General features: G+C 39.0%; 1 protein-coding gene and 1 pseudogene across 3 annotated transcripts in view; both read right to left on the bottom strand.

Annotated features, from left to right (window-relative positions):
• The window catches only part of RFX7 (regulatory factor X7), a 133,026-nt gene extending 115,622 nt beyond the window's left edge, over positions 1–17,404 (bottom strand). Inside the window, exons 1-2 of one of the 3 annotated variants that reach the window (XM_045059273.1) lie at positions 17,269–17,404; positions 16,952–17,114 (exon numbers count right to left, since the gene is read on the bottom strand). In XM_045059273.1, coding sequence (XP_044915208.1) covers positions 16,952–17,112 — 161 coding nt within the window. In that variant the 5' untranslated portion in view covers positions 17,113–17,114; positions 17,269–17,404. Of the gene's footprint in view, positions 1–8,190; positions 8,339–16,951; positions 17,118–17,268 lie in introns of those variants that run through there. The other 2 variants (XM_045059274.1, XM_045059275.1) reach the window with 2 other exon arrangements.
• LOC109500663 lies at positions 231–8,182 on the bottom strand (annotated as a pseudogene).
• Positions 17,405–20,349: the final 2,945 nt, after the last annotated feature.

The following is a 20,349-nucleotide window of genomic DNA, read 5'->3' as shown; positions in this document are numbered from 1 at the left end:
AAGATGTGTATATATACAATGGAATATTATTCAGCCATAAAAAAGAATGAAATCTTGCCATTTGCAATGACATGGACAGAGCTAGAGAGTATAACACTTATTAGTGAAATAAGTCAGAGAAAGACAAATGTCCTATGATTTCATTCATATATGGAATTTAAGAAACAAATGAGCAAAGGTTAAAAAAGAGAAAGAGAGAGACAAACCAAGAAACTGACTCTTGAGAACAAACTGATGGTTACCAGGGGGGAGGTGGGTGAGGGGATGGGTTAAACAGGTGGCGGGGAGTAAGGAGCGCACTTGTGATGAGAACTGGGTGATGTATGGAATTGTTCAACCACGTATTTTACATCTGAAACTATTATACCGTATGTTAACGAGCTAGAATTAAAATAAAAACGTTAAACAAAAACATGGCCATTTTCCCTTTAGATCTTTATAATTTAAGTACCTTATCATTTACATGTAACTTTTAGGTTCTCAAATTTAGTGTTACAACATATTGGTGAAGCATGTTACAAGTAATTGGTTACTAAATAACAAAGTACCAAAGTCAGTGAAAGGTATACTTGTAAACAACATAAGGTTGTCTTTTTTTCCCTCCAACTTTTAGAAACCTTTTATTTTCCATCAACCTTATTTCTTTGTAGAAGAGCAGCTTAAGACCACTCAGTAGTTGTTCATACACATTCAGTGGCCTGAGCAGCGGAAGCTGCAGCCCTGTCTTCCGTGGTGGGCAAGTGCTCCAGTCTTCAGTAGGGAACTGCTAACGGAGCACAGAGGGCACCTGCACACCTTTAGACCAGTCTGCGACTTCAGGTTGAGTAGCAGTGAACTCAGGAGCTGGAGCAGTCCATTCACCCTGAAATTCCTCCTTTGTCATAACATTTTCAGCAGTGGCCTGCTCTTCCTTTTCAATCTCTTCAGGATCTCTGTAGAAGAAGAAATCAGTCATGACCTCCCATGGGTGTTCACGGGAAATGGTGCCATGCACACACAGAAATTCTGGGGCCAGCGTCCACCACCCCAGACACAGTGAGTGGGTTCCCTTCTTGTTGCAAGGGATGGCAATATCCATGTAGCAAAGAGGAGAGTCTGTGTCACACAGAGCAATGGTAGGCAGGTTAACATAAGACGTTTCACTCAGAGGCTGGTGGTCAACCCTGGAATCAGTAACCACCAGAAGTCTTGGTTGCAGAAGGATGCCTGGATCTGGCTAGTGAAGGTTCCAGGAGTGAAGTGTCCAGCAATAGAATTGGCTCCAGGGGTGGCAGCAAACTTCAGCACAGCTAACTGGCCAGTATTCCTGGATGACAGAGCACTGACATCAGTGGGGTTTTCAAAGGCAACAATGGCAGGAGTGCCTAGAGAAGCTTCTCCCAAGTTCTCTTGAGATTTATGATATAGATGTCATCATTTTTCCTTTTGGAAAGTCAAGGTTGGTGCCACTTAAGTGGGTACCTGCTACAAGGAATTTCAATTTGTAAGTCAAGGTTGGAATTTGGAAGTTCAATCTGGAAGTCAAGGTTGGGGCAACTTAAGTGGGTTCCTGCTACAAGGAATTTCAGGGCATCTTCCTCCTTCATTTGTAGACTATCAAGGGCTCTGGACATCATGGAAGCTTTTTTTAAAGTTATGAGGGGAACCCAGAACACTGGTTGGACCCCTCTCTGGGCAGCACAGAAAGGCAGTTGTTTTGGTTTTTTAATCTACTGTAACAGTCTCTTTTAATTGGTGTATTCTGAACATGCACAGTTGAAGTGATTATTGATACAGTTGGATTAATATGTACCATATTTTAATGATTTACTATTCATTGCTCTTTTTCTTTGTTTTTTATTTTTTTGTCTTCTCTATTTCTGACTTCTCTGGTTTTATGTGAACACCTTATATGATTCTATTTTCTTTACTCTTTTGGCATATCAATTACATTTCCTTTCAAAATCTTTTTAGTGGTTTGCAATATACTTTTATGACTAATCCAAGTACACTTTGAAAACACTATACCACTTTAGTTACTACAAGTACTTTCTAAAACTATTCCCAATTCCTCTCTCCTGTTCCTTATGACATTGTTGTCATTCATTTATTCATAAGGTATAATCACCAAATACATTATTTTGAACAAACTATTATCTGTTAGATCGATTAAATGTAAGAAAAATGAAAGCTTCTATCTTCATTTATTCCTTTTCACTCCTTTATGTAGATCTAAATCTTTGACCTATATCATTTTCTCTTCCTTTGAAGAACTTGAACTTGTAACATCCCTTGCAAAGCAGGTCTACTAGTTACATATTCCCTCAATTTTGGTTTGTCTGAAAAAGATCTTATTTCTCCTTTACTTCTGAAGGATACAAACACAGAATTCACCAGATACAAAGTTGGTGGTTTTCTTCTTTTAACTCTAAATATTTTACTCTCTCCTTGCTTGCTTGATTTCTGAAGAAAAGTCTGATAAAATTCTTATCCTTGTTCCTCTATAAGTAAGGTGGTTATTTCTCTCTGGCTTCTTTCAAGATTTTATCTTTGTCTTTAATTTTCTGCAGACTGAATGCAATGTACCTAGGGATAGATTTTTGTTGTTTATTCTGCTTGGTATCTCGGAGCTTCCTGGATCTGTAGTTTAGGGTCTTTAATTTTTGGAAAATTCTCACCCATTATACTTCAAACACTTCTGGTTTCTTTCTCTCTTCTCCTTCTGATATCCCAATTGTGCTTATGATACACCTTTTGTAATTGTCCCACAGTTCTTGGATACTCTGTTCCATCTTTTTCACTTCTTTTCTCGGTGCATTTTGGTTGTGGGAATTTCTATCGATGTATCTTCATGTTCACTGATTCTTTCCTCAGTTATGGCCAGTCTACTATATAGGCCCAATGAAGGCATTCTTCATTTGTTACAGTGTTTTTGATTTCTGGCATTTCCTTTGGATTATTTCTTAGACTTCCATCTTTGTGCTCACATTACTTATCCATTCTTGCATGATGTCTACTTTTTCCATTAGAGCACTTAGCATATTAATCATAATTTTAAATCCATAGGATAATAATCCCCAAATCTGTGTCATATCTGAAACTGGTTTACCTCTTCGGATTGTGGGTTGTTTTTGTTTGTTTTTGTTTCTTTTTTGTTTTTATGTTTGTGTTTATTTTTGCCTTTGAGCATGCCTTGTAATCTTTTCTTGAAAGCCAGATACACTGTTGGGTAAAAGCAACTCTAGTCAACAGGCCTTTAGAGTAAAGTTTTGTATTTATCTACTAGGATTTGGGCTGTTTAACTGTTTGCTGTAGGTGTGGTGTCTAAAGCTAAAATTTTTTCTAATGTCCTTGCTTTTGTCTCCCATGTCCTCTTTGGGAATCCCTAAAGACTCTTTAAAAAAGGTGTGAGGCTTACTCTTGTTTTAGATGCAATCCTGTTATTATACAGGAGCCCTACTGACATGGTGGTAAAGCTGGAGAGAGGCATTCTATTGTCCTACAATTAGGTCTCAGTATTTTAGTGAGCCTATGTTGGATACTTCCCTTTCCCCGGGTCAAGAAAGCTTTGGTAAAGCCCCTGTTAGTTAGGCTCTAGTAAAATATTTTCCCTTGAAACAGGCCTGTTAAAAATAATAGAGAGCTCTGGGTATATTTCAAAATGACTACTTTTCTCTTCCTCCTTCCGTGACCCTTCCTTTAAACTCCCCACCCACTGAAGCTCTCCCTCACTATGCAAGCAGTAAAAGACTTTTCTCTGATCCTCACAGGGAGAACCTGGTAGGTCTCCTGGAAAGTGTGGGGATACCAGTCTAACACTGGGCCTCCTCTGTTTTCAACACTCAAGCTAGGCCACCCAGAGCCTCTAGCATTTAATCCATCAGTTAAGTTTAAAGTGTTCCTACCTATAGTGGCTTCAGTTGTGGGGCTTCTACTCCTGGGCTGCTGCCACCCATCAGCTTTGATTCTCTATCTGCCAGTCTTCAGTTTTGCAGGCAGCAGTTTGCCCTGAATTTGCCTCAATTCTCTGACGCATCTAAGAAGAGCTGCTGATTCTGTTTGTTCAGCTTTTTTTCTTCTTGTGATGACAGAAGTGAGGACTTCCAGCTCTTTATGTGTCATACCAAAAACGTTAAGTCAATATACTTTATTATCATAAGAGCTAAGGTAGGACTATCTCTAGAATATAACTCTTACTTATTTGCATTTTAATATGCTTTACACATAATCCTGGGTTTACCTAAGAGAGAATTATAAGACAATAATAAGCAGGTGACTATCATCCATTGTTTGTCAATAAAAGAGAGTGAAGACTGAGAACCACTATTGCAGTTTGGGATACAGAGGTCCACAAACTGCTGCCCAAGGGCCAAATCCTGCCAGCAATGGAACAAATCTAGCCATTCATTCATTTATATACTTGCATATGTATTGTCTGTAGCTACTTTCCTGATAACAATGCAGAGTAAAGTAGTTGCAACAGAAACCCTATGTCCTACAAAGCCAAAAATATTTACCATCTGGCCCTTCAAAGTAAGAGCTTGCTGGCCCTGGGTTATACATGTGATCTCTGGTATTTTGTCTGTCTGTCTGTCTTTTCATTGTTGACCAGGCAGAGTGCAATGATGACCATGCACTATCTATTTTTAATGTTTATTCATGGAGTCATCCATCAATTCATCTAATATACAATTGCTGAGATTAAAGAATCAGTTTAGTGGAATTTTTTGGCAACACAGTGTAAATAATATTATAACAATTACACTCAAATACTATGAAAAATTAAAGGAGTTATTAACTCTACTTGGGGTACTCAAAGTTTGAAAGATTAAAATTTTGCCACAGAGGACTCTGGCTTACTACTGTTTATTAGAAGATATATCCTCTAAGCAAGTGATTCTCAAACTTCTGTATTAGAATCATCTGAAGGGCTAATAAAACAAAAGTTGCTGGTTACACCCCCAGAGTTTCTATTCCCGTAAATCTGAGGGAGCAGCCCCAAAATTTACATTTCTAACATGTTCCAAGGTGATACTAGTATGATGCTAATATAAAGAATGGTTGCTCTAACAAACCAAGTAGCCTCATATAAATACAATATTAAAGCTAAAAGTGTACCTTATTTTTTAAATGTTTATTTATTTTTGAGAGAGAGAGAGAGGGAGAGAGAGAGAGAGAGAGACAGAGAGTGATCAGGGGAGGGGCAGAGAGAGAGGGAGACACAGAATCCAAAGCAGGCTCCAGGCTGTGAGTTGTCAGCACAGAGCCGAACATGGGGCTCGAACCCATGAACTGCAAGATCATGACCTAAGCCAAAGTTGGGAAGCCTAATGACTGAGTGAGCCAGTTGCCTCTGAAAGGGTCTTTCAAAGATAAACTAGTTGTTGTACCTCTCTGAAATAAAGAGTATCAGACTAAAAAAAAAACCAAAAAGTCATTGACGTTAGATAAATAGAAAGGTCCAATAGACTGTAACCTGTTTTATAAATGTGAAACACTTTGGGCCCTCAGAATTGCTCTATTTTGGTTATTCCCTCGTTACTTCCCCAATAAATCCATCTTCCTCAGTTATTTGCCCTAACTCATAGGGTTCATTTGCCGTCTTCAGGCTGTGGCCATGACTCAACAAGTTACCCTAGCTTTGGGTCTTGGCTCCAGAAGTAAGTGGGTTAAATCCTCCACCAGAACCCAACTTTGAAGAAGCTATCTCCAGGTTAATGTTAAGGGGTTCTTCAAAATTCCAACTTCACCTGTTAGGAACGAGGCTGGAACACGTAGCTGATTAGCCCACAAAACCCTAACTAAAATACTACTGTATACTCATAAAAGATTACTAAACTATGTAGTAGTCATTTGCTCAGTATTTTAAAATTTTTTTTAAAGTTTATTTATTGAGAGAGAGAAAGAGAGCAGGAAAATGAGTGGGAAAGGGGCAGAGGGGGAGAGGATCCCAAGCAGGCTCTGTGCTGTCAGCGGAGTAATTCCACAAACCATGAGATCGTGACCTGAGCCAAAATCAAGAGTCAGATGCTTAACCAACTGAGCCACCTAGTCGCCCCTGCTCAGTATTTGTAAAATGAAGGACACAATGGCTCTTACTTGGGAGGTATATTATTTTTTAATTTAGATATATACTCAAAAATATTTGATTAGTAGTACTGAAACACTAAATAAAAGATTACTTCAGTTTCACCAATGCAAATTAAAAAAAAAAATCTATTGCTGTAAGTCCTCAATTCTGTAAAATGCAGCTTGAGTTTAATAACTTATTTGAGCAGAAAATTACCACATCAAATGTGTAAAATACAGAAACATTAATATGTAGAAAAACATCAAGTGCCTCTAAGAATGTAGTAGACAAAAATAGTATTCACTAGTACCTACTGTTCAATGAGAAATAGATGCAAAAAGTGTTGCCCCTAGCTTCAAAGAACTTGCTGTTGATTAAACATCACAGGACAAAAATTAAAGTGATTACATGCTTCATTGTACAAACATCAATATACAGTGTGAGGTTAAGAAAAGGTCAACATGGACTAGAGTAGCTAAAGAATGTTTTATTGTATGATGATTTGAGCTAGTATGATGATTTGAGCTATGACTTTAAAAATGGTTAAAATGTGATTAAGTAGGATTTGGATACAGGCAAGTAGAGATTCCAGAAAAGATATAAAGCAGGAATAAAAGGAGGACCACAAAATATAAGGCAGACACTGAAGTGCTAGCCGGACCGAAGTTCAACGCCGATGAACAGAAAGAAATCAGGCTGGACTGACTGCATGGGGCCAGATTATACAGGCCTTTGAACCTGACAGCAATTTTTGGTATGATATGGTGGGCAACATGAAATTATTATAGGTTATTAGAAGGAGACTACATGGAAAAGGATATTTTTGAAGACTTATTTTGGCAGCAATATATAGCATAGTTCAGAGAGGGGAAAGGCCAGAGGCAGAGGCAACTATGGTGCCATTGTAACAATCCAGGAATGAGATGGTAAAGCACTGGACTGTGGTCCTGGCAGTGGAAATCTAGGGAGTAGAAGATAGGGAGAAATGTTAAGTGACCCTGTGAACTTGGCAATCTTAAAATACTGGGCATAACGATAAGAGAGAAAAATATGAAACCAATATTACTAGCCTGACAGAATGAAGAACAGGTGGCATCTACTACCCAAAGAGGTAAAATAGTTAGAAATGAAAGCAAACTGAGGTAGCAAACACTATGGCACAGAAGATTACTGTGAAAATGCCAAGTTTACAAAGACAGTGGTAGCTAGCTACCTGTACTCTAGCAAATGAATCAGTAGATGTGATTAGAGTTGTCTGATCAGTCCATCTATTTGTGACTTTATCAAACAAGTGAACAGAGAAAAAAATGGATGGTTGAGAAATAAGTGCCTGGATAGTCACCATTAAAGGGCATCTAGAGGAAAGAAGCAGGAAAACTAAAATGTTAGTCAGAAGTAAGGTCCATGAAAACAAAGATCTTGCATCTTTGTCCATGGAATCCCCAATGCCTGGCAGAGTAGCTGACACAAAGGCAGCTCTCAAAAAGGAATGAATGATAATTCCCAAACTACAAAGGAATCATATTAAAAACTAGAGCTGAAGACACGATAAAAGATAAAGACTGAAAACAAAGGCCACTGAGTTGGCAAGAAGAACAGGAAGCCAGACTGCAAGAGTCAAAAAGGACAAGAGCAGAGAGAAGATCTAGTGGAGTGAGGGTGGTGAGCTGATGGACAGATGGCAACCAAAGGGAAGAGCAGCAGGGTAGACAAAAAGCATTATTTTACTTGTTTGGGTATTTTTCTAAATCAAAAATTATACTTGCTCATTCAAGAAATTTTCAAGAATATATAAAGGCGGGGGGGAAGCATACATTTGTTCCACCATCTAAGTGCAAAGCAATTAACAGTTTTAAAATGTATGTTCACTTATTCCTCCAAATATATAAGTGGGCTTACAAATCAAACAACAGGATTATAAATAAGGGACTGAAGGGGAGAGAAAGGAGTAAGGAAAATAGTAAAACCAGGGATGAGACTAGCTAGCAATGGTTACCACGTTTCTTAAATCTTTTCTTAGTGGTAAAAAAAACCTGCATTTTTCTGCTTTATTTTTTATTATTGAGTAAGGATTTTTGCACTGTTAACTGTTTATATTATTATTCTTATAAAATGAGTATTTGCATTCTTCATTCACTTACCTAATGACTTTTTTTCTTAGACTATGAATGAGCTCTTTAGGTCACTGAAAGATCAACTCTTTGTTTTACTGCAAAAACTTTTCTCCAAGGTTGTTTGCTGCTGCTTTAAGGAAGTCATAAGCATGTATAAAGTCACAGGAAAAGCAGCCTGTGGAAAAGAACAGTGTGATGATGCTGACAGAAAGGGTACGTATTAGAACAAACTCCCTAAATATATGAAAGGGATGAATCCAAAGGGGAAAACAAATTTCATCTGATAATGGAAAAGTACACAGATACAGATGCTAAGACACAGGATCCAAAATATGAGCTAAGTGAGGTATACAGAGGATCCCACATATAGTTGTATTCTGATCCTCTTCACGAAGTGGCCATTATTCAAAGAGAGTCAACTCAGGGTACTAACAGAGCAGTTCCTGGTCCTCTGCCCCAGTTCTCAACACGCCCATCCTTTCCTTCTCTATTATTACTTTATTTTTTTCTTCTACCTTTGCACATTAAAATTTAGATGAGAGAACTGTGATTGGTGGAAACCCCACTCCCCAGGTAAGCAAATTTTGACCTAAGCTATCTTCCCCTAATTATTCTCATTACTGGTAAGGTTTACTGCCATCAACAACTGTGACTCTAATTCCTGCTAGTGGGATATTAAGTTGTATTTGGATCAATAGTCCATCCTTTGATTTTTAAGGTCACCATCAGATGGTTATGGTCACCATCCTGAATTTTGCCAATAAGAGTATTATATCTTACTGAATCCCTCTGAATCTCTCTATTTTTTAATTTAATTGATTATAGCACGCCATCGCTGCATTTAACAAAATCTTACTTTTGTTAAATTCAATTAATGACACATGCAACTACCACAAAGGGGTGAATGTTTTAAATGAGGAGTAGTGTCTTGTTACTTTTTAATCCTCCTGACTATATATAATATACATTAAAATAAAGGTATACTGTATTCAGTTTTCCTTAACCACCTGATTCTGTAAATTCAAGACTAGTTTTTGACCTTCTCACTTCTCTGAAAACTTGTATGTACAGAATTCGGCCAAACACTGGTTGTTAATATCTCCTGCTTCAGAAAAAGGAATCATGTATTTAATAATATCACAGTAACATTTTAGATCATAGACTGCTTACATACATATACAATTAACAGATCTAATAACTGCAATCAAATTAGTGAAGTGATTCACTTAAATTAACTGAAGCATCTTGTTCAAATAGATTTCCCAGATTCCCAGAAGCACCAACTTTACTTCAAGCAAGAGGTCAATGAAGTGACACTCTTATCCAATTAAATTTTTAAAATTCCATATATACTGCAAAAACAATGGTAAGTACTTGGCTACCCCATATAAATAAAATATTTTACTGTCATAAATTATTTATTTTGCAGTGACTGCTTTGTTTTAGGTATATTCAGTCTCTGAATTCCTATGAACCTTACGTACTAGAAAATGAGAATGTTTCATTTAAATTCAGTAAAAATTCACTACACTGGGATCATCTCAGGTAAGCCCAGTCTAAATCACTGAAAAAAGTTAATTCACACAACTGAGATCATTGTTCCCCGAGAGTTGAGAAAAATTTCATGGAAACAATAGACATGAATCGAATCTTAAAGTTAGTAGACCCTTGTATCAGAAGATAAAAGAAAGGTTTTTAAAGTAGCAGGTAAAGAGACCAGCACAGGCATACAAAGAGAAACATGATAATAAAAGCAAAGAAAAAGGGTTAGTGCAAACTGCAGTCACCACTTAACAGAGTAATCCCCTGTTCTCATCTTGTAGCTACTTGACAGTACAAGGTGATCAAAGTAGGAAAGCCACAGAAAAATAAAAAGAATACAAGTACAGAAAGAAAAACACAAACCCAAGTGCTCTCGATGCTTGGTTTGTAGCTTAAAATGAGGCCTCATAAATTCCAACACCACAGCCCTAGAGACTCATACCCTCCCCCTCCAAGATAACCAATAGTTCACATTGATCCCCATGCTCTTGGTAGGTATCAGTAATCAATCAGATTTAGCATGTAAATTCAAATCAATTTGTTAATCCTGTGTTGGAATTAGTGTAAAGTAAAGGTATCCTTTGCTATCTGAACCCTTGCTATCCAAGCTCAGACTATGAATGGGTTCAGGTAAAAAAAAAAAAAAAAAAAAAAAAAAAAAAAATTTTTTTTTTTTTTTTTAAGACAAAGCTATTTGGAAGAGATGGTATTTCACACCATATGGACTCTTGCCTTCCAAAATTCCAAGACATAACAGATTGGAATCTGTCACTCTGACCTCTCGCTCTATGAATTCAGAAACCAGAGACTCAAATAGCAAGGAATATCTTCATGTTTTCAGTTTGTTTTAAGATATGAGGAATATAAAACCTCACCTCCCACACAACTTTTCATAATATATAGAGAAGCTATTGTAATAGATGTCTGAAAATGGTATTATGCATAATTAACCAAACCTCGTTGTCTTCTATTTCCTCTTATAAATAGGAGGTATTAGAGTCCACTATCAGAAAAAAGTAAATGTCTCAAGAAAGAAAAATTAAATATTTTAAAGTTTTTATTCACATGGGTTAAGGTTAAGTGTTAACTCTCTTATTAATCTCATAGCCAGCGCACAGTGCATTAAGGCCTCAGAGCTTATTGTTCCTTATTTATTAACTTGCCCAGGACAGGAAGATCCTTCCTCCTTTTGGTCGATGCTGCTCATCTTTAACCTCAAGTCTTAGAATCCTCAATAAAGCAGAAGAGAAAGCAAGTAAATACACACAGGCTGGTGGAAAAAGAGGCGCTGGTTTAGTTTGGGCAGAGATATGGAGTAACCATCTTACTGTCTTGTTCTTTACACTTATAAAGAACACTATCACAATAACACATTAAAAAGTCTACCCTAGGGGTGCCTGGGTGGCTCAGGTGGTTGAACCTCTGATTCTTGATCTCGGCTCAGGTCATGATCTTAAGCTTTTTAAGATCGAGTCCTGTATCGGGCCCTGCACTGAGAGCGTGAAGCCTGCTTGGGATTCTCTCTCTCCCTCTCTCTCTGCCCCTGCCCCACTTGCACTGTCTCTCTCTCAAAATAAATAAATAAACATAAAAAAGTCTATGTTAGGTAAAGAGAAGTAGTGACGCTCCACCCTATACTAAATAATTCTGAAAACACACCTTTTTATTTACATAACCAAATTTATAATATAACATCCACTACTGCCTTAAAATGTTACACTATTACTACAGGAAAAAGTTCCTATGTGAGGTGCTTTTAAGTACTGAGCACTTCTTTATAATTATAAGCAAAACAAAATGAGCACACAAATAATCCCGACAGTGCAATCTCTCAATTAGTAAACTCCCCAACAACAGGGATTACTGCATAGACTTACATATTTCTGCACAATCAACAACGGCTCTTAGAATACTTTAAATGTAATACATGCTCAATAAATATTTGCAGACAGAATCTCACATAACAGAACTCTTGCATAAGGTAACAAAAAGTGAATAACACCTTCAGATAGTCCTGGGCTAACACCCAAGAAACACTGACAAATCCTAACAATTCGTCCATTGAAAATGTTCTGTTGATTGCCTATGACTAGTTAATTCTGTTAGTCTTTCACTGTGCTTATGGTATGTTTTATTATTCCTGTCAATATTAATTTAGTAACACAGTCATAGAAAGTTAAGCTAAAGGAACTTGCAAGGTCATCTAGTATAAACCTTTCATTTTACAGACAAGGAAATGAAGGTCTACTTTTCTCACAATCAACACTTTGGCACTTGTCACCTCTTTCCCTGGTTCCCTAACTAAATAAAAGAGACATTTTATTGCACTTTTTTGCTTAGGTTAACATTACAAGTGAAGGCACATTCCTCAAATGCCAGTCTCTAGCATAGTATGTTGTATATAGCAGGTACTCAGTCAGGTGAGTACTTACACACTGTTCTTGCTCAGTGTTCAAATTTCAGTAAATGACAATGCTCATTTTAATTATTTTCATTTGTACAATTTTTGTGTGCAATTGTTTTTCTAATATAAAAAGTGATCTGACACAAGTTTTTACTCAAAGCATTATCATTCATAACATAAAATACTTGTCTTTTCTACCACAGTGAAGCTCATTTTCCCCAATAATACCAAAACTAATAGTGAGACAGAAACCAAATCAGTTTTGCACATAACATTCAAGACACATCCCCGTAGGGAGATCGAATTGGTAAATTATACACACACACACATCCATTACCTAAGAGCTAAACATTAGGCCAGGGGCTTGAAACTGCTTTACTTGCCTTCTGGTCAATAGGGAAAACAATTTTATCAGTTTCAAATCACAGAGAACAAGGAACTGCCTTCTTTCTGAAGTCACAAACTGTTGGGATGCAACCATCACAGCTAGTCTCAATACAGGACAAGCCCCATGTTCAACCAACTATTCAAAACTATATGAAAGCCAGGTAATGTACTAGTCAGTCTCTAATTTTAAAGCAAAATGAAGATCAGGGACTTAAGGTTACAGTAAACTCTAAAGTTATAAGCTTTATAGTAAATGTTTCCCACTGCAGTTGAACGAACAATAACTATTCTCAGAGCTCATAAATGCCCTGACCCAGAACCAAGGACAAAATGGAACTGCTGAGTTCTAGTACATGGGACAGACATCAGGTCTAATACGGCTTTACCATGTAAACCTTGTGGATCATCATACTTTGCTCTCTGTAACTAATATATAAAAAAGTAAAACAAAACTGTCTAATTTGGGTTTAAATTGAATTTAGAAAACATCCAAAAGGTCCACATACATAATTTCACTTTGATTATAATTTTAAGTCTAAAATGCATGAGATTCAGAAGTCTGTATGACTTACCCAACTGAATAAAGACAAGAAACTCTGGCACCAACACTGCTTCCAAGGTCTGATAATTAATGAGAGGAATCCTATCTTTCCTGTCATTTATCTGTTTCCAAGAAGTAGGTAGGACAATGACACATCTTAAGGACTGTTTAACAAATGGTTTGTAAGGTCTTACAAATAAATAAATAAAGGGTTTTATAAACAGGCTTATAAACAACTGATAACTAATTCTTTCAAAAATCTCTGAATTTGTTTCTTGAGTAAATACAGTATTAGAACATTCTCTACAGTAAAACATCAGGATTTCTTTCAAATTTCTAGATAAAGGTTTGCTGTTTATGTTACAGCCAAATTGAAAATGTTAATCACTCACACCCATGTAGGTATAATTATTCTCATAACTAATCACAAACAGGCAGAAGAGATATCAAATGTAATTTTTTTCTATCCTATTTTTTTCACAAGAATTTTATTCTATCAGGGTTTCAAGTAAAACTGCTTTAAAATGGAAACTAAAGCAGTGTGTGTGTGTGGGGGGGGGGGGGTATTTTTAACTAAACACAAATTCTCTTTTTTTCTTCTTTAAAGTACGAAGATATTGGGAGACAAGAGGAATGAAAAACTTGCTTTGGTTTTTTTTGTTTTGTTTTGTTTTTGTTTTTTTTTCGGTAACCAAACAGGGGTGCAATGTTAAGTTCAAGCAGTTTGCAGTGAGGTTAGCAGTGGCTGTTTTAGGTTGCCAGAACAGATTTTTATTTAGGAAAAAAACACAGGTTACTAGTTTCATTTTTTTAATGCAAAGTTTATATTAGAATCCTATTATTCAGAAAATAACATTTTCACAGCATATTCAGTATTAATACACATCTCTGTAAATACCTCTCCTCTCAAAGTAGTAAGTGATTTGGACCTTTGTCTAGGGAGTGGGAATGAGGAAGGTCAAGAAGTGCCAGCTTATAAACTTGGACTTAAGTGGATGATACTCTTAAATATATCAACAAATATTACAACACTATCAAGTTGGCAGTATCTTCATTTTCTAGAACTACCTTATTAACATTTTTTTAGAATTTTATTTCCAATTCTTATGAAATAATTTCTGATCTCATCAGGTACCATGATTTCAACTTTGAACACTTAACCTTTTTTTTCAAAGTCTCATTTAATGCTTAAAATTACAATGGACATACTTTCATCAAACAGCATTTTAGTTTAACAGAATAATTATGAAGTGAAATAATAAATAACTCATTGTCCAACTAAGGGCCTGCCTCACATATTATATGTATATTTGTTGAATAGGAAGACAAGTACGGACTTGTTTGTGATCTGCAAGTTCAATAATTTAGAAACTGTGATCAACCTAAATGCAAAACCCATTTGATAATTTTAAAATGCCACATTTTGGCTTAATAAAATTTTAAATTCTCATTAGTAATGATACCAAAGGTTGATGTAGAAAGTAGTACAAAACTGACCTCTCAGAGCATTATCAAGTTATAAAGTAACTGATAAAAAGATATTATTCCCTCAAAAAATGAGAAATGAGATACTTAAAGAATTGCAATCTTATCTATTAAAAATTATTTTAATTTAGCACACTAGTTCTTAGAGGAGATGGTGGTGAAAAGGCTTTCACTTTTTGTAGTGTCTTTATTTTAGATAGTCACTTGATGAATAATACAAATCCAGCCTTGTGGGTCAGGGGATATGAGACTATATATTAGCTATCTCCACTAATGCTGTTTATGACCCACTATTGTTGTTTGTTCCAAAGTTCTAAACGTAATCATTTTTGCAAAGAGGATTTCTACGCTTGAAAATTAAACACTAGTAAGTGTGCCATTACAATTTTAAAATAAAAATATAAAATTGTATACTCAGGGATGAAGGTGTTTGTTGCCCATTATTTTTTCTGAGCAAGTAGCAAAAAAATGAAGTGCACTCTACTTTAGGATAAGTTTTTCTCACATTACAGTCAGCGCAGTTAAGTTGTAATGAATGTGTAAATACAAATTATCAATGAAAGGATAATTAAATCACATGATTTACCAAAAAGAGTACTATCATTATTATTCAGTCAGTTGGCTATATAACTTCTATTTTAAAAATATAAAGTGGAGTTTCCTTTCCCCTACTGTTCTCATAATAAATTAAAATACATTACTAATTCAACTTTTAAAATGTGCCTTTCGTAAAAGATTTTAGTTCTTTAATTTAGATGCCCCTTACCTTAAATGTAAAAACCAAGGGGCAAATACAATTCAATGATGATTTCAGAGACACTAAGTTACATTAAGTTAATAGGGGTTAAAACCCACTACTTTCTGGCAGGAGATTAACCATCTCTCCCTTTAAAGTTTTCAAAAGGGGGTGAGGGTATCCCTTAAGGAATAAAGGCTTCTCTCTATGTCTGTCTCTCTGTCTCTGTCTCTGTCTCTGTCTGTCTCTGTCTCTCTCTCTCTCTCTCACACACACACACACACACACACACACACACACACACGACAATCTTACTTCTCTGACCTATTCAAGCTGCCAAAACATGACTATCATCAAAGCCAAAAAATTCTACCTTAAAATATTTAAACTTCATTTTAAAATTAAAACTGAAAGCAAGATACTCAGCTGCCAACTACTGTGTAGTAAGAAACTATTAAAGCCTGCACTGACCTACTTCATATCAGCATCATGACAACATGGATGTATGCCAAGAAATAATAAAAATTACCATATAACAAACCTTAATTTTGTATTTAAAAATTGTGACTGTTTTTAAAATGCATAAATATTGTACTACAATGTGTTATGATGCATTTATTTTTAAATTGCAATAAAATGAAGGAGTTTTAATATTTTAGTCATATTCAATGATGGACATGTGGTATTTCATTTTTAAAATCAGAGCTTGTTTTACACCACATTCTATTTTAAAACGTCTATTAAAAGCAATCTCTTAGACCAAAGTCCAAATATTGCTTTCCACTTTTAAAACAGTACTACATTTTTAAAAAATGTCAGTTAATGAAGAATCCTACAAAAATAATGCAAGTTCATGTTCAAAGAATATTTACAATGGCTCTAACAGAGGATAGACTTAACTCAATGTATTTAATTATTAAGATTGCCACCAGTCCGTCAGAGTTTAACCTAATGCTGAAATATTGTAAATTCTCATACAAGCAAGCACAGAAATAGCAAAGGATATCTCACCTATGGTTTTTTTTTTTTAAAAAGAAAAAGGCACGAAATGGCAAGACATTTTAAAATAAAACATCTTTTTAAATTAAAAAATCACTCTACAGTGTAAACTGCCACCTTAAAATATCATATACTAAAAAAGCCCTTTCTTCACAATCATGCAAATAAACTCCCTGGAAAGGAAATTTAATCTCAGAATAAAGAAGGCAAAAACATCCAGAAATAGCAGCTAAACCAACCGAAAGGAAGAGCCACATTAGGTTTTGTGCTGCATATTAATATTCTTACGCACAATGTCTGTTTGGTGAAAATTCACAATACACTTCTTCCTCTCTGTATGACTGCAAAAAGGAGTAAACACATTTCACATTCCTGAGTCCCAAATTCATGCCACGATCATGCAACATGACTTAATTTCGTCCCATATTCCTCTTACACATAAATGAACACCACAAATAACTTGTTTATCTACACTCACAATTGAGGGGGTAAAAGCATTTGGGGGGGGGGGCTATGGAGACCAGAGGTGATGCGAAGTCCCCACACCTCCAGAGGTCCTATAAAAATGAACCCGACTCTGGATACCCACATTCAATGAATGCTTCAGCCTCTTCCTCCGCCCGCCGCCCCCCACCCCGTTTGCAGCAGAAATGTGCCTGGGCTTTTTTACCCCGGCGATGGAGGATCCTCTTACCAGATGGAGTTCTTGATCTTGTGTTGCAGCGCGCTGGCCTCTGTCCCTGGCAGCCCAGGCACAAGGGCTGGCAGAGCCACCCCCGAGTTGGGGGCGCTGGGGGGAAGCTGCTGATGGGCATCAGGCTGCTGTGGTGGCGGCTGTTGTTGTTCCTCTGCCATCGCTGCTGGAGGGGTGGGAGGGAGGGAGGGAAGATGGGGGCTCGGGGAAGGGTGAGGGAAGAGACGGGGAGGGGAGGACGAAGGGGGAGAGGAGGAGGAGGGGGGAGGGGAAGAGGAGGAGGAGGAGGAAGGAAGCTGAATAAGCTAGGCCTTTACCCCAGGGCTCGAGTGAGTCGCTTTCGCCTGCCGCCTGGGGGACATCACCGGGGAGACCGAGCGGCTCCTCACGGCAGGGACGCTTCACCGCGGGAGAGGCATGGCGGCGCCCCTCAGCCCCCCGCCGCCGCCGCCTCCTCCCGTCAGCGGCCGGGGCTGAGGGGGATGAGAAGGGGACGTCTGAAGACGAGGTGGGGGGGGGGGGCAAGTCTCCCCCAAATCCGAGAACGATTGCTCAGGGACTCCGCGGCCCGGCCTTCCTTTCTTGCCCCGGGGGCTTTCTACTCCGGGGGCCCACGCTGCTGCAGCCCCAGGCTCGGCTCCACGCCACTCCCCACGCCGCCGCCGCCGCCGCTCGCTCCCGGCCCCGCCGCCACAGCGGCCGCCGCTGCCCAGCCAGCCCAGGAGGCAGCCTAGTGCGCGCAGCCGCACTGCGGCCCGGCGCAGACGGCTAAACACCTACCGCTCCGCCGGGGGAGGGGGGGGGGGCGTGGACCAGCGTGTGCGGGTTACGGGCGCGGGCGCGGGCGCAGGGGACCGGGAGGGGGGCGCACGGGTGCGCAGGGCAGGCGCGGGCCAGCTCGGCCCGGAACGCGCGCCGCCCGGGCAGAGGAGGGGACTGGCCAAGCTGGTGGAGGAGAGCAGGAAAACGTGGGGGAGGTGCTGGCGAGAGAAAGAGAACTTGCGTGAGGACGAGGAGGAGGAGAAACCAAATATAATATTTGGCGTGGAAATGGGATTCTGTTTTTTTTTTCCCCTTGCATCTTCAAATCAAGAAAAGTGAAATTAATCAACATTATTCCCTCTGCCCTCGACGAGTGATTATTGCTTCTCCCTGGGTAAGCGAAGAGAATTGAAGCAGGTAAGAAGATAAGCTGACTTTTCCAAAGCCCCCAAAGAAGAACACCCGTTGGAATTAACCACCCTTTAGGTAATTCAGTCTTGAACGGAAATCGCAAGTCAGGAGCTGGGTTGAGTGCTTCTCAGTCGGGCATTCAAAGCCCTCCAAATCTGGCCCCACTTTAGTTATCCAATCATAGCTGCCTCCATCCCCCTGCAAGAACTCCCGGCTCCAATCAGTGAAGTCTCCATGCCATTCTCAACGCGCAGCAGATTCATTCTTCCTTCGTGCCTTTGCTCATGCTGTTCCCCTCACCTCCCCACCCCACCCCCTTTCCAGGAATGCCCTCCCTCCCTCCTCTATACCACTCTCAAGCCAACCCAGGCTCTAAGGCACAGCTCAAGTCGCGGCTTGTCAGGGTCCCTGGCAGCCAAGGCCCCTGCCTGCCTCTGAAAGAAACACATGCAATTCTGGCAACATGGAGGCTCAGGCTTCAGACATAAGCTCCTTCCTTTGGAGCCAGTTGAACCCCTGGACACACACTCTGTGCCCTTCTTCCCATTCACACTTAAGAGACAGTTTTGTCTACCAAGAATAAGACCCTGCTAGAAACAAGCAAGTCCCCTTTAAGAGCAGAAGAATTGGCTTTTCTAGGTGGGGCTCATCAGGCAGGCCTAAACTGCCTGGCTGTAGAAGACAACCGCCAAGGCCTCTGGCACCAGATGGAACAGCTGCTCAGCTCACACTGACCTTTCTCTGGGCCTGTGGGTGTTGTGAGCTCTCAGCTTTAACTTTTCTAACAGTTTCTATCAGGTTTCTACCTATCAGGTTCTCTGGCCACTTTCCTGCTGTGCTTGGACTTTGGGCCATGAGGCTCTGCCACCACTTAGAGTCCTGGGTGAGCAATCTGATTGGCTTGGGCTTCCTGGCTTTGGAGTGTTTTGTGCCCTGCCTTGCCCTGGAACTCTCTTGCTTTTGCACCGCTGTGCCCTCAGGCCTGGCTCCCAGATTCACCCTGAATGCTTGTAGATGGTCAGGGGTGGTGGAGTAGGAGGAACACCTGTGTACAAAACACTGCTCCTCCATGAGGATTTCAGGCTGCTTGGTTTCCTTTGCAGCTTGATACTCTTTGCACTGATTGTTTCATATAAATTGGTCCCCTTTCCTGTAACCTAAGGTCACTATTAGCTTAGCCACTTTAGGAAAATATAGGTTGTTTATGAATTCATTTTGCGTATGCACCTTTGTGTCCTCTACAGACAGTATTTTTCTGTACCAAACTGATAGACATGGCGTGCACTAGATAGAAGCTTTAGATAGAAGCTTTGAAAAAGAATAACAATTAGCTAATGTTTGCTGAGCACTTTCAGCCTGCCAGACCTAGCATTTTCCATACATTATCATAGTTATTCCTTCCCAAACTATATATAATATAGGTATTCTCCTATAAATTCTCCTATTAAACAAATGAAACAGAAGCTTGGAGGGATTAAATAGCATTCTTAAAGTAATCCAATTACTAAATGAAGGAGCCGGGAGTTTGATCCTGGAAGTCTAATTGCACAATCTGCAACCCATGCTGAACATGAGATAATACTAAAAAATCTTGAGTGTATATATAAATTCTATGTCCATAGGGAAGATGGAGAAAGCAGAGAGAAGAAAGAAAGAAAGAAAGAAAGAAAGAAAGAAAGAAAGAAAGAAAGAAAGAAAGAAAGAAAGAAAGAAAGAAAGAAAGAAAAGCATTGGGGAAAGTTGCCTAGTCCTCCAGATTCTAATTTTTTTACCTCGCTAAGAAAGTATGATGGCTTCACATTGCCACACCCTGGGAGGGAGAGATACTAGGGAGTGAGGGATTTCATTCAAGAAAGATAATGTGTCTGAGACCTGCCAAAGGCCCTTAAGAAAAGGAAGCTGAGAAACTAGACTTTTTTTTTTAAGTACGCCAGTGGGTGTCACACAGGCTGGCTTCCCGAGTGCAACTTTTTAGAGTTTTTTTATCGGTTCCATGAAAGAGCTATGTCACCCCAGCAGCCACTAGAGGGCTCAGCAGAGCTGCAACCCTGAGCTGCCCTGGGGTGATGATGGAAGGGCGGTGCTTTAGCTTGAGTGGGCATTGTTGAGCCTTTGGGGCCTTCAAGAACCAACAGGCGGTTGGAGGAGACATCTGTGACTCTTAGGTTCAACCAGCAATGAGTGGCAAATTGTATCAGATTGAAGAGACCTAACTGCTAGAATGA

Source organism: Felis catus, chromosome B3, assembly GCF_018350175.1.
Source record: "Felis catus isolate Fca126 chromosome B3, F.catus_Fca126_mat1.0, whole genome shotgun sequence".
Lineage (NCBI taxonomy): Eukaryota > Metazoa > Chordata > Mammalia > Carnivora > Felidae > Felis > Felis catus.
This window is presented reverse-complemented; position numbering and strand designations above follow the sequence as displayed.